Here is a 15,232-nt window from a genome sequence, read left to right as displayed (position 1 = left end):
AAAAAAAAAAAAAACTTGCCTTTGTTATATATCTGTTCCCCATTTTCTGTAAAACTCTGGCATGGCTCTAGATCATCTTCATCACATTGCATGTAAAGGTCTGATTCTGCCATAACTCTGTGAAGAAAGATTGATGTTTATACAGTGTCATCATAATGATCATTATTATTGCTAATATTATTATGTAATAAAAAGCTAGTATGATAATTAATCATTTTGTACAGCATCTAGTTGTAATCAACAATAACAAAGTTTGAACAGATATATATTTAACATAAATTATCATTAGAAAATATTTATATATACATATATATATATATATCTATATATATATATATATATAAACATAACATATATATATATGCATGTGTGTGTATTATATATTATAAATATACACAGTAGCCCCTAAAGGGTCATTGTGTGTTGACAGCCCTAATATATTACGGAGCCCCTAAAGGGTCATTGTGGTGGAAAAAAATCAGAGTGAGTGAAAAAATACTTTACTTGTCTGTCTACTTTAATAATATGGTGTGTAATCCGTGTACTGAATTTAGTCATCCAGTGTGTAACGTCACGGGAAGAATGAGGCGGGAACCGGGGAACATTCAAACAAAACTTTAATAATAAATTATACCTAAAAGACCGCGACAGCCCCTACTCGTGGATGACTGTCGCACACAAACAGAACCAAAACACAAAATAAAGTCCGAGCCTGGTCCTCTATCGTCCAACACTGTCATCAGTCCCTCCTTCAGTTCTCCTTCGCGGGACTCGTTACCGGTGAATGGCGCAGGTGCTCCACCGGCCTCGCTCCGTTCCCACGGCTCGCACACAGTGTTTTACATTAAGCGTTTTAGTATGTCCCAAAACCCTGCCATAATAAGCATGCACTGACTATTTCTCCAAGTTCAAAACAAAACTCTATGAACCGCTACATTGAGAACTTATGGAGCTGTGTAAACCACTACAAGCTGTAAAGTAAACAGGAAGTGTTTGTCCGAACTCAGCTGGTTTTGCGAGAGAACGCAAAAAAATAAAAAATATATTTTTTCCTCCCACCCCAAATTTTTTCACTCACTCTGATTTTTTTCCACCACAATGACCCTTTAGGGGCTCCGTAATATAACCTATTATCTTTTATTTATATATATATATATATATATATATATATATATATATATATATATATATATATATATATATATATATATATATAAAAGATAATAGGTTCATTATATGTATATATAAAAGATAATAGGTTATTACTACAAAACATCAAGTGTACTAATGTTGTAGTGGAAAGCAGTGGAAATGTGCCTGGAAATATGAATTAATTTCGTTGTCGGTGCTTGTTTTGTGGCTGCTCTAATCAAAGTTAAAAATAATTTAAATATTTGTTTACTTTCTGTCATACTTTGGCAGAAAGTGACATGGATCAGTCTCTAAAACGATTTCTTGACTCAGTATCTGTGTCCTGTCATAATAAACATGAGTCGCTTTAACGCCAAAACAGACGCACGCTCGCGATCCTCCCGTAGAGCGCGCGCGCGAGGCTAATGTTAGCCCACCCTGCTAAAAGAAATCATGCGTGCCCGGCCAGTGCGCGACCCCGTACAGATGTGTACTGATAGCTACAGGGGCTAACATTTACCTGAGTGAACAACTTTTAACAACTTCTGTACAAACACCGACGCGCTGTTTCCAGATGGAAGAAGGGAGACTCTTACCTCGTGCACAGTTTTGCATATGTGCAAAATAGGATACAAATTTACAGTGCGTTATTTCCTTTAATTCTTCGCGGGCTTTGCGTTGATGGAAAAACCACGATCCCTGTTCTGCGGACGTTTTTTCCGTCTATGCTCGCCGTGGTAGGCGAAACATTTAAAAACGTCACTTCCACGAGTGTTTCCCTGCACACTGATTGGCTGCGATATTTGTGAGAAAGGCGGGTAGATCGTGATTATTCATCATTCACAATTTCGTTTTACATAAGCTAATTACGATTTACGGTAAATATTAACATTACGCATTATGTTTTAACATTATGAGACATTTATGCCATCTGCTGCACTGATTTGCTTGTTTTAAAACGGCAGTGTTTATCTGCACTAAACAGTATGCACAGCCATTAGCTTAGCTGGCTAAATAGTGTAGTTATCCAAAACCGCCGCTGCACAAACTCATGACATCGAAAGGAAAACGTTGGATTTTAAAGGCAATAAATATGCCAGTCTCGTGCCATAACCAATGGTTCCCGCATAATCCTTTTCTTTATAGGGCTTCATCCTGCCTTCACTAATTCTAAGACGGCGCCTGAGGTTTAGATTTTAGTGCATTATTGACATAAGACAGTAAATGTTTTTGTCCAAATATTCTTTAAACGAAACTACAAGTCTTTCATATTAAAACGAGCATGCTTCTCCAGCAATACCAACACAGTTTTTTAATTTTTAAAAAAGAATTGGTGTTTTGTTTAGTTATTGTTATAATGTTTATAAGCAGTAAGCAAAGAAGCCCCTCCTGTTTTACAGAGCTGTTCAGTCTACATGACCCATATAGTACCCCAAAAAACTTTTTATAGATTAAAACATCAGGAGCTGTTTTCAAATACCTCAGACTGCACAAATTTAGTCAATCTTAAATCCAAAACACTTTTTAGCATCTAATGAAAAGCCTGTGTTACAGGTTTCTGTTTTAAAAGCAGAAATTGTTTGGAAAACTGTTTTTGTTATTCACATTTCTTTCTGACCACAAGCCATGGAATCTAATATGATCTTGACTTAATCTTCTTATAGAACCTAAACCCAGCCTTAAATGCAGGGTGTTTAGATGTGTTAGCCGGCACTGAGCTTGACAGTGGCCATGCAGTTGAAACAACAGCTTTTTTAAGCAAGGAAAAGAGTTACTGTACAACAGAAAATGAAATTATAGCAGAGCTGACAGCACATCACAGCGGATGACATGTATCTTTCTATCCAAGTAACTCAACTGTGGGAGGAACTGAAGTCAAATCGTCTCACCAAATATGGCACAGTAACTGCGGTCACAGCTATTAGTAAGTTACATAATGTTATTTCCTCTCATTGTAACTTTTGGTGGGCTAAAATAACATTACAGTCACTTATGAACTAATGCACTTTCTTCCATAGGTATTGTAGAATATAATAAACAACACCGAGCTATTGTGCTGAAGGTACAATGTGCTCAAATGGTTTTTAATGTAATATATTTTTAAATATATATATAAAAGCTTATAACAAAATTATTAAAACTAAAATTAAAATGAAAACTGAAAATCTAACAATAAAAACTAATTTAAAGTATTAATAAATACCATAAATAATACGAAAATAACACTGATTCCAATTCGAAATTGAATTTAGTAAGACATTTGTCTGTTTTGCAGGGTGTTTACACAGCAATTGTACATATTTACTGCAACGTTTAAAAATACATTTTAAGAGAGGTAAACACACTGTTGAAATGTTTTTTCATTTTGTCCTTTCAACCACTGAAAGGTCTAGATCAGGGGTCTCCAAACTCGGTCCCGGAGGGCCGGTGTCCTGCAGAGTTTAGCTCCAACTTGCCTCAACACACCTGCCTGGGCGTTTCTATGCCTATTAGCTGGTTCAGGTGTGTTTATCTAGGGATGGAGCTAAACTCTGCAGGACACTGGCTCTCCATTACCGAGTTTGGAGTCCCCTGATCTAGATTTTTTGGGATTTAAGGTGTACTTTGCATCATATATATCAACAATATCTTCTTTTTTTTATCAGGGGCTCGGGCTGTGATGGCTTGGCAGAGATTCGCAGATCTACAGGATATGGCAACACAGTAGTTTTGCACTTAGACCTGGCATCGCTGTTCTCCGTTCAGCAATTTGTGCATAAATACACTGCCACTGAGTATCGACTGTATATACTTATTAACAATGCTGGTAAGACCTTTGACCTCATTATTAGTCAAGCAACAAATCAAACTGTGCTTTAAGCTGTATTTTTACCTATTGCACATTTTGTGTGAATAAACCCGTAATTATACTATTAAGAGTGATGATGTGCATTAAAAGCCTTACAGAGGATGGCTATGAAACCCAGTTTGCTGTCAATCATTTGGGTCATTTCCGACTGTTCTCCTCCTGGACATGCTGAAGAAGTCTAGTCCTAGTCGAATTAGTATTGCTCACAAAGGAGGTAAAGCCCACCCATTAACATGATCCCTTTTAGCTTCACATCTTTTATTTGCAAGTCTATCCATAAAACTTTTGTTGTGCATGATAAACTAAATATGCAGGAAAATATCCAAGTTTTATCCAGTGTATTTCAGGAATAGTATTAAAAATTATTATTAAAATTATTGACGATACTGATATGAGCCAATAATTATTTTCATGTCATGGCTGATCACCAAATCCTGTATAATTTTAGACTAAATAAATTAAAAATAAACAATAAAATCCCAGTCATTTAAAAATCCAGAAAAGGGATTTTAGTCATCACAACTATATAATGTACATATGAAAATTCATATTCATTTTGAGATCTGCTAAAAATTACAGTATTATTAAATTATTTTTGTAAAGCATAACAGCAAATGTTGCTCATTTGCCCTTTTTTCACAATCTCAGTCTAACTGTGAATAATAAGATGGTTATGATTTATTATGCATCTCTTCCTCGAATGTAAAAAAAAATTCAGATATACATGATATACATAATCCATACAATATATTTCAGTCCGATGACCTTTCTTGCAGGTAAGATCCACTTTCGTGACCTATAACTTCAACAAAGCACCATACGATTCCTTAGTCAGCTACAGGCAGAGCAAACTTGCCAACATGCTGTTTACTCGAGAATTAGCACAGAGGATTAAAGGTTTGTGCTCTCATCCCCAATACATCAACCACATTCAAACATATAAAATGCTTAAAAAACATTTTACAAATGTGTAAATGTGTATTCCCTTCACCCTGGAGTAATCCGCACTGAACTGGGATGTTACGTGCTGACGCGTCACCCTCTTCTCAGTGCCCTGTTGTTTTTACCTGCTCTCTTATTGATGAAAACCCCCAGTCAGGGTGCTCAGATGTCAGTGTACTGTGCTTTTGCTGAAGGGCTGGAGTCTCACAGTGGCTGCTATTTCAGGTAAGGTGTTAATATTAATATTCATAAGCTTTCACCATGACTGTTATAGGTTTGTATTTTAATTTGTCTAAATATTTCCTGATATGTTTATGCTTGCACTGGATGATATGAGATCTTTTTACAGTGATTGTAAGCTGAAGGAACCAGCTCCTGAAAGTAAAGATGATGCAGCTATCAACACTCAGATCACTTTTCCATCTTTGTTGATTTTTTTCTAATGGAAATCTTTATTTAATTGAATTGAATTGAATTGAATTTATGATTATTGATAATAAGTGGTTTAATCAACTAAAGAAGAAGAAACCAAAATCTGAATGGTGTTTTTGTCTGGATCAGTACTGTAATCCCTGTATTCCCTGTTTTGCCCATGACAGTATGAAAGATAGTTGGTCTCATTTGACATTTTAAAGTTTTTTTTGAAGTAGGCTTATCTCATTTGATGATTTAAAAAGGTTTCCTAAATAAAATTCAAATAACAAAAATTAATTTTAAAAACTGCAGTTGACGCTGGTAAAATAGGCTACTGTGAGTGTTAAGTTTCTGTGGTTTAATGTCAATAAATCGAAGTCAATAAATACAGTTAGCAGCCAGGACTTCTTACAGACACATACTGGATAAGTATATTCTGATCAAACCTGTCGGATTTTACAAGTTCAGTATGCACTGAATCGGGTAAAACGCATTTAATGTTTGCATAGTCTATACAAGGAGATAAACTAATCGCGTCACATTCTGTTTAGCGTAGGAATGCAATGGCCAATCAGAGGCGTTCAGATGATGTCATCGCTGAGACTCCGGAGTTTTGTTCAGTGCGCTTGCAGATTGAGTTCTGCTCAAGTGCAGATGAACGTAAGATGTAAGTAAGAGATTAATACACTGTAGATAGCTTCATTAATTATAGCGGGAATTGTTTTTAAAGTGCTTAAATTCACGTTAGACTGAAGTTAAGTGATAATGTTATTAAATAATGTTCTGTGCTGGCTTTCTGTATAATTTATTGGCTGTTTGAATAACCTGGAAATGAAAGCGCTATAATTAGTGACTTACATTTTTTTTTTATTAAATTATGATCACTTTAAATACAAATTCAGTCCTATTAAAATATTTTATGATGTGACACCCATATCTGGTTAAAAAGACGGGGTTTATAATGTGCTAGATTACACCAACATTAGGCTTCTTTTAGCTTTGCCCTGCAGTTAGTTCATCATCCACTTTCCAAATAATGTAAATCAATATTTACAAAGTATATTAGTAGTAAATTTGTCTTTCACACAGGTGTCCCGCAACGTCCTGCAAAATCTAGGTCCTGCAACAGATCCATAAGAAGGTGGTCATCAGACTCACTGAACAAATATTTTAATACTGGTAATGATTTTTTAAAGTATTTCTTTTGATGACTAAGAAACATTTGATGAAATCACATTATTGTAACATTCATTTTTGCAAAATAAAATTCAAACAAATAAATGAATTTAAAAACTTAAGTAGCTGGTGCACAGTGAGAGAATGTTCTGAGTCGAATATTTCAGAAGAATCTGTTCATGAATCCGACTGAACTGGTCCGAGCACTGATTCATTTACTGAATCAGTATTATTTAAATATAATATTAATTATATTATAATATTACATTTATTAAAAACGACCAACATTAAGAATTATTAATAAAAGTTGAATTAAATTAAAACGTCAAGTAATCGTTCTATAAAACGAATAAATAAACAATAGAATCTGGTAAAATGCGAGCGTTACACCTCCCTCGCCCTCACCAATATGGCGGTTTATTTACTCCGTTTCACGTAGCAGCCTTGAATTATGGGATATATTTATGCTCTACGACCTGTTCGCAGATCAGTTGAACTGGTTAATTGAAGCTGCAGGACTGGCATACCGATTGAACTATAACTGTTCCCAAATCAGACGCGGACCGAATACTCGCGTACACGGAAATAGAAAACGCAGTGAGTTGTCTCCCATTGTCAACAGTATTGTGTATACGCGGTTTACTGATGAAAAGAGCCCTTTACCGTTCGTTAAACAACTTTAAAACGATCTGATCAATTGACTCATTCTCACTGACAATTGGAACATAAATACAACGACAAAATGAACGTGACTCTGGCTGTCAAGCAGTACATTTCTAAAATGATAGAGAGCAGCGGACCCGGGATGAAGGTGCTGCTGATGGACAAGGAGACAGTAAGTGAATTCAAATTAGAGGACAGTTATATGCTTTTAAAGTTAAGAAAACGCAGGTGTTCTTAAGCGACAGATAGTCTATTATTGTGTGCAGTGTATGGATTTTGCTCGATGTCACGTGTCTTAACCAAATGCAATTGAACTGAACTCTTCATTTGTTTTTGAAGTATGGCTCTTTCAAAACTTCTAATCAGCAGTCTACCTAGACAGGTGTTGACTCTGATCTGCCACCAGTGACAGACAGTGATCAAAACATTACTTCTTTGTTCTCTTTTCATTAATAGACCAGTATCGTAAGTGTAGTTTACACACAGTCTGAGATCCTGCAGAAAGAAGTCTACCTTTTCGAGCGCATTGACTCACAAAACCGGGACAATATGAAGCACCTTAAGGCAATCTGCTTTCTTCGGCCATCCAAGGTAAATATACATAGATTTAGACCGATTATTCAAATTTGAGTTTATTGAACTTATTTGTTCATACTTAAATGTCTGTGGTTTCAGGAGAATGTAGAGCATCTGATTAAAGAGCTTCGTCGGCCCAAGTATAGTGTTTACTTCATCTGTGAGTTCAGTGATGTATCAAAATGTTCTTAGTTGGATGTATTTTGTTTTTTATTTGTGAGTTCAGTGATGTATCAAAAGACACACTGCATCAGTTTATCTCTCATTATTATTTTGTGCAGATTTCAGTAACGTGATCAGTAAGAGTGAAATAAAGGCTTTGGCTGAGGCAGATGAACAGGAAGTAGTTGCAGAAGTGCAGGTGGGTGAAGTCTTCTTCATAATTAATATATAAATATATTTGTTTCAAATAATTCATAATTCTTCTTAACTACATCTCTGGTCTGTCTCTCTATCTATCCAATCCATAAAAACCGAATAAATTAGTAAAATCAGTGTGTTCACATAATGTTGTCAAACTTTATAAATCTTGTTTCTCACTAACCAGTTATATTTTGTGTTATTCTAGGAGTACTATGGAGATTTCATTGCTGTTAACCCTCATCTCTTCTCCCTCAACCTTCAAGGAGTATCCAGGGTAAGGCTTTTGTCACATTTGAGCGGCCTTAACTCTTTTTATAGGGAACTTAGTGCTTGCATTTTGTTGCTTTGTATGGATTGACCTGCATTTAATTATTCCTGAATGAATCATTAAAGCAACTGCATATATTTAGCAAAAATACACAAAAGCACCCAAAACTTTACATAGTTGCTTATAAATGTATTTTGTCATTCTTTATTAATGGTTAAGGTATGTTATGATACTGAACAGAAAACTGGTGGAAATCATTTACGTTAGATCACAAGATCTTAAAAACTAACAGTGCTGCTTGGAATTATTATTATGTTTTCGTCATATCTTTACTTTACTGCTATCTGACACAGATTTTTCTGTTTTAGGCTCACTGTGAATGTTTCTGTGCATGTTTATAGGGTCGCAGCTGGGAGCCCAGTGTACTGCCTCGTGTAACTCAGGGTTTGACATCAGTGTTGCTGGCCCTGAAAAAATGCCCCATGATCCGCTACCAGCTCTCTTCTGACATGTCCAAAAGGCTGGCAGAGAGCATCAAAGTAAGACTCTACTTTATAATTCTAACAAAGATCTGTAATGTGCATTATTAGTAATTTGATTTAATCTATGTATGTCTTTTTTTATTTTTATAAAAATGATAACAGATAAAAATGTACAAACATATGATCTGTTTGTGTTTTCCACAGCAAATCATTACTAAGGAGTATGAACTGTTTGACTTCAGAAAAACAGAAGTACCTCCTCTTCTTCTAATTTTAGACAGAAGTGATGATGCCATTACTCCTCTTCTCAATCAGGTAATCAGGTCTTTTAGCAACCTTACGTCGGAATCTGGTATTACAGAACATCTGCATGCAGAATCCTAGACCTGACCACCAGAGGGAGATGGAGGCCATGATTTTATTCTGGATTATGTTAGAAAACTGCTCAAACACTACGGTTTAGTGGTAAACACTAGTGTTAAATATTAATAGCATGCTTTTTATTCTTTTTCTCTACTGAGAGATTTACAGCGGACAGTGTGTCCTGCTCGCTTTTGCTGAAAACAGTTGTCTTACTGCAGCAAAATAAATACTACATAATGATTAATGTGCTGATATTGCAGCAAATTCTACATGTGCATGCGTTTGCTTCCTCTAGTGGACCTATCAGGCCATGGTTCATGAGCTACTGGGCCTCAATAACAACCGCATAGACCTGTCAGGAGTTCCTGGTATCAGTAAGGACCTACGGGAGGTGGTCTTGTCGGCAGAAAATGATGAGTTTTATGCAAATGTGAGTAGCTTATCATTCAAAATATTATTGCTAGGTAGATCACATTAAAGAGTAATACATCCTGAAATTACATATTAATTAGATTTTATTTCTAAATAAATACCCTTAGTTAAGTAAACATAAGTTAATGATGTTAAAAAAAAAATTGTATGTTGTTTTGTATTTCTTTCTCTTAATAAGAACTTGTACCTGAATTTTGGTGAGATTGGAACAAACATCAAGAACCTGATGGAGGATTTCCAGAAGAAAAAGCCCAAGGACAAACAAAAATTAGAGTCCATATCTGACATGAAGGTGAGTGGACCAATGCTGAAGCAAGTTAATATTATTCTTTGTAGGAGTGAACCATGAAGACCCCTGATCCAGAACTTTTATTATTATATTACACAGTTCAGTTTTTAATCACTATTTTCTGGCCCTTTTGTAGGCATTTGTGGATAATTACCCACAGTTTAAGAAAATGTCAGGCACAGTCTCAAAACACGTAACTGTGGTTGGGGAGCTGTCTCGCCTGGTCAGTGAAAGACAGCTGATGGAGGTGTCAGAGGTGGAGCAGGAGTTGGCCTGCCAGAGTGACCACTCAAGTGCACAACAGGTCCGAGTGCAGACATTGATAATAATATGGAATGTTTCTTGACTGGAGTAATGACTGCTGAAAATTCAGCTTTGCAATGCTTATATTTTAAATGACATTTTATCGCTTCAATGAGTTTATCATAAAAATTACATTTAGAAAATATATTTAGAATATATTTCATAAGATTACTGTTTTTTCTGTATTTTTGATCTAATAATTGCAGAATTGGTTAGTATAAGAATGTCTTTCGAAAATATATATCTAAAATCTAAAGTCCATCCACAAAGTTCCTTGTGATTGCCTACAATATTTTAAGACGAGATCTTGCACTGTTGCAAAAGATTACTCGTTCGTCTTTTTGCAGAACGTGAGGCGACTATTGCAGAACCCTCGGGTTTCTGAAATTGATGCTGTGCGGCTGGTGATGCTGTACGCGCTTCGCTATGAGAAACACAGCAGTAGTATTCTGCCCAGCCTTTTGGAGGAGCTCAACCGCAAAGGGGTGTCAGAGAGACACCGCAAGGTGAGAGACATCAGATCTGTCCTGTAGCACAATGACAGATCCAGATGAATCTGATCAAATCTAGTCATTTTATTGCTAAAAAGGAAAGTGAGCTCAACTTTGCCTCCATCTGTGCTGCAGATGATAAAAGCCGTGGTGGAATATGGTGGCAAACGAATCAGGGGAAGTGACCTCATCGCTCCTACAGATGCTGTGGCCATAACCAAACAGTTTTTCAAAGGACTTAAGGTAGAGCATCTGTTTAGTAGTTTGTTTTCTTAAGATGTCATATTGCTGTAGTTGCATACTCAGAACTTGTTCATGTATTTGAATAGGGAGTTGAGAATGTGTACGCACAGCATCAGCCGCTACTACATGATACGCTGGATCAGCTGATCAAGGGTCGTTTGAAGGACAGCCAGTTCCCCTACCTCGGGCCAAGTTCTCTTAGAGACAGGTGACATGGATACATAAATAGACTTGCATGCACACTCATGCATTAATGATACATGGCCACACAGACGTTTAATGTGGGCATTTTGATGTTGCTCTAAAGGTGGAGTGTATGATTTCTATAATAACAGAATGACTGTTTTCAAAGATCTTAAATTAGTTTTAAATAGTCTATTTAATGTACAATACAGAAATGTTTTGCTTGGATTGAACAACATGGACCACAGTTATATAAATGAACTCCTTCACACTCTGTCTCGACCCTTCAGACCTCAAGACATTATTGTCTTTATAATTGGTGGGGCCACTTATGAGGAGGCATTGACTGTTTATAACCTGAACCGCACAATGCCAGGGGTGCGCATCGTACTCGGGGGCACAACCATTCACAACACTAAGAGGTCAGTGTCTTTAAATGCTCTCAACGTAGTCGTCTCTTTCACCATCTCACCTCTATCCATTTGCCGTCTGGCACACAGGCCTTTATGCCTTATTCAAAAAAGATCCCGGTTACAGAGTGACATCAGCCCTAGAATGGCATTATGTAAAGAACATACAATTGTGCTGCTCGTATGACTTAACTGAATCATTAATTCTCATTCTGTAGGTTTCACCGCTAATCTAGAATATATGGATTCTAGTTTCTTAGCACTCTTGCTTCCAAAGTGATTTTGATTTCGCTTGGGCATTGGATTACTTATTTAATATATTCATTAAATATTTTATATACACACTATACTACTCAATATAATGTTTTGGGTCAGCAAGAATTGTGCTGAAAGAAATGAATACTTTTGTTCAGCAAGGATGCATTAAATTCATCAAAAGTGACAGTAAAGACTTTGATAATGTTATAGAAGACTTCAAGAAAATGCTGATCTTTTGAAACTTTCGATTCATTGAAAAGTCCTGAAAACAAAAATCTACAAAAATATTGAGCAGCACAACTGTTTTCAAGATTGATGATGATAAGAAATGTTTCCTGAACACCAAATCAGAATATTAGAATGATTTCTGAGAGTCATGTGATGCTGAACACAGCTTTGTCATCATTTTATAATGTATTCAAATAGAAAACAGATATTTTAAGTTGCTGAATTTTTTTATTTGATGTTGCAGGAGTGTTTTATTTTTTTGATTTATATTCAGCCTTAGTGAGCTCAAGACTTTTTCAAAAACATTAAAAATCTTATCATGCCCAAACTTTTCAAACCGTCATATATATATATATATATATATATTAAAAATTTCATATATATATATATATATATATACTGTATATTAATTGATCTAAATTATTTTGTATATTCACATATGATGATGTGTGAAATAAACCCTGTATGAAACTTAATACTTTCAACCAAATACATTTAGTTTAAGCTAAATTTATTAATAAAGCTTTAACTTATTTCCATCTAATTTAACCACAGCTGTGGCTATTATATGCTATAGCCATTAGATACTGGTTCACCCACTTGACACTTTATAAACTTATTTATTTTCAATGTATGAGGGTGAGCATGTTGCTTTCTGTACCAGGTAATGCATCAGTATTTGTGATGTCAAATTGTTCAATCAAAAGTTCCAAACAAGGCTAGAAAAACCAGTAAATCAGTTTCTTTCAAAACTTAGCAAAATTCTAAAACATTTGGGTTTTAGAAAAAATGTGATCCACTATATTCTTTATTATTATTCTGTTACCCACAGTGGGTTGTGTTAACCTGACTGTCAAATACAGTGCTGACTGTACTCATGTATTATAAGCCACATATGTTCCCCTGATACAGCTTTCTGGAGGAAGTGATGCTTGCAGTAGGTTCAGGTGGTGAAAGAACAGGAGGCGGAGGCCGTCAGCTGAGCCGACGTTGAGCTGTTATCAGCATATAAATGTGTGCTTACACTCGCAGCGCTGTCAGTCCTCTGAACCCTGAGCTGAGCACATTTTTCTTCTTTGTTTCTCACCTGACATTCCTTGAAAATGTTTCGGATGTTTAATTTAAGAAAATGGTAACACTGCACGATAAGGTTTAATTCATTAACATTAATGAACAATTAATAACAATTTGAACCACATTTATTAATCTAAGTTAAGGTTAATGTATTAATGAATTGTTAAAAATGTATCAATATATGTTGAAACTTGCAAACATATTTAGAAAACATTAAACTAGATTAATAAATATTGTAATATTATTTATATCTTTATATATAAATATATCTTTTTTAGTTCACGAGACCTAATGTGTTAACTAATGTAAATGATTTGAAACACTTATCAAAAAAATATACGCAAGCAGAAGTGTTGATGATGTGTGAAACACTGTAAATGTGCATAACTTTTGTGATCATATGTAAATAATGTTTTAGATGCCCTAAAAATGTTCACAGTGACAGCATTGTGTATTTATTTGCTTGGTGTTGCTGCATTTGATTGTTTCTGGACAAGTGACTACTGTATGTTTCAGTAAAAAAAAAATGTATATATACATGTCTTATGAACAAAAATTTAACAGGCTGTTTTGTGTATATATTTAAAATAATGTCAAATTGTTGAATCAAAGGTTCCCAACACGGCTAGAAACATCAACAAAATCACTTTGTTTTAAAACTAAGCAAAATTCTAAAACATTTGGATTTTAGAAAAAAGTGGTGCTCCATATTCTTTTTTATTATTATTATTATTCACATCTCTATCCAGCTAAATTAAAAGACATGCTACAGATATGAAGACATTAAATAAATTGTGTTCTTGTAATTAGCTAGAGCTTATTAATTCAATCAGTGCACAGTAACTGTAATATTAATGTCTATCAAAAGTCTTTTAACAACTAATGTGGCCTTTAATTTAATTTTTTTTTTATGGCAGTTCTTGGTAGACACATTGAGACACACCACCTTTGAAGAGTCTAAATCAGCTAACATCGAAGCCTTGTACAAAACACCTTTATTTTTATATCTTGGTGTGTCTTTTTTTCGTATGTCCTACTAATTTTTTGCCCTTGAAAAAATGGACAACGTAGTACATGGCAATATTTCATCATACTATTCAATAAATGAAAAGAAAAATTAGTATCAACTGATTGTTGGAGTTGTTTATCCAATAACCTCAGACCAACACATTTTCATGGTTTTTATCATTACCAAAGCCTCAGTTCACTGTCTGTCATGCCTCACAGATGATTTACTGGTGAAACTGTATCAAGTAGATGGAGTTTAGCTCGGAAGCCCCTGACATTTAAGCCATTACTTTAACCTCCAGAGCTTAACCCCCCTAGACACATTCAGGTTGCTCCACTGTAACTCCCCTTCCTCCCTCCTAAATCACATCCATTAATCCCCACCATCAGCCAGAGTACCAGCAGACCTCAACCACTTAATGGCTTTACTGCATCAAGCACACAATTTGCTGTGTATGAATAATAATAAAAAAAAAAACGTTAAAGGTTGCTTATGATGAGTCAGTAAAGGGCCTGGTAGATTTCCAGAGAGATTATATCACACTAGATGTGTTGCACCGAAATTCACATAAATACATTGGAACAAAAATCAGGTCCAAGATCAATTTGTTATTTACAGATTTGGGTAAAGGAAATCTCTTAAACTATTCTAGGCAAATGTAGAATGCTGTGTCAACCCGAGGGAAACATTTCTCTGTTTTAGAATAATGTGGTCTATTTATGTAGACAGAGAAGAAGCTTAGAGCAGTGTAATTATAGTGATGTAGTTTGTTCTTCTGAATATGTGCTTTTTTCAGAGCTTGTAGATGGGAATATCCTAGGGAATTCCCCAATGTGCTTGAGCTACATAAGTTTATGTATCTTGGGAGTTTTGTTGTAATTTCAGTTGTTTTTATTTGTAGTATTCAGATCTGTGCTCTCATTTGTTGTCATTTTTAACTTTTGCCACAACTGGCACACATTTCTTTTTAGGTTTACTGAAACAAAGCTGCTGCGTGACAGTTTATTAAGCGTTTAGTAAAGAACTTGTCACACTTTTATTTCAGTGAATCTCTCTCAAGGTAGGTTTATTTTTGAAAGTTTATTT

At 35.2% G+C, this 15,232-nt stretch overlaps 1 protein-coding gene and 1 long non-coding RNA gene across 2 annotated transcripts; both read left to right on the top strand.

Annotated features, from left to right (window-relative positions):
- The first annotated feature begins 1,972 nt into the window (after positions 1 to 1,972).
- On the top strand, positions 1,973 to 5,943 carry LOC109059896. The gene is made up of 5 exons (XR_006162664.1): positions 1,973 to 3,055; positions 3,777 to 3,937; positions 4,070 to 4,193; positions 4,756 to 4,876; positions 4,978 to 5,943. It is a non-coding gene; the product is annotated as an uncharacterized LOC109059896 (long non-coding RNA).
- A 1,093-nt stretch (positions 5,944 to 7,036) lies between these two features.
- LOC109059923 (vacuolar protein sorting-associated protein 45-like) lies at positions 7,037 to 14,264 on the top strand. Its single transcript, XM_042777027.1, has 15 exons — positions 7,037 to 7,346; positions 7,631 to 7,765; positions 7,850 to 7,910; positions 8,032 to 8,111; positions 8,319 to 8,387; positions 8,783 to 8,920; positions 9,068 to 9,178; positions 9,522 to 9,656; positions 9,837 to 9,950; positions 10,084 to 10,251; positions 10,598 to 10,756; positions 10,877 to 10,984; positions 11,071 to 11,192; positions 11,458 to 11,589; positions 12,976 to 14,264. Exons 1-15 carry the CDS (start codon positions 7,254 to 7,256, stop codon positions 13,055 to 13,057), a joined length of 1,707 nt encoding a protein of 568 aa, XP_042632961.1. The 5' UTR covers positions 7,037 to 7,253; the 3' UTR covers positions 13,058 to 14,264.
- The last annotated feature ends 968 nt before the right edge of the window (positions 14,265 to 15,232 follow it).

The sequence above is a fragment of the Cyprinus carpio genome, chromosome A19 (assembly GCF_018340385.1).
Source record: "Cyprinus carpio isolate SPL01 chromosome A19, ASM1834038v1, whole genome shotgun sequence".
NCBI lineage: Eukaryota > Metazoa > Chordata > Actinopteri > Cypriniformes > Cyprinidae > Cyprinus > Cyprinus carpio.
This window is presented reverse-complemented; position numbering and strand designations above follow the sequence as displayed.

Bases quoted from the DNA above. Each gene is read 5' to 3' on its own strand.
- LOC109059923 (XM_042777027.1), top strand. From the start codon at position 7,254: ATGAACGTGACTCTGGCTGTCAAGCAGTACATTTCTAAAATGATAGAG. The intron at 10,252-10,597 runs GTCCGAGTGCAG...GTCTTTTTGCAG, and splicing joins ACCACTCAAGTGCACAACAG to AACGTGAGGCGACTATTGCA. The intron at 10,757-10,876 runs GTGAGAGACATC...TCTGTGCTGCAG, and splicing joins TGTCAGAGAGACACCGCAAG to ATGATAAAAGCCGTGGTGGA.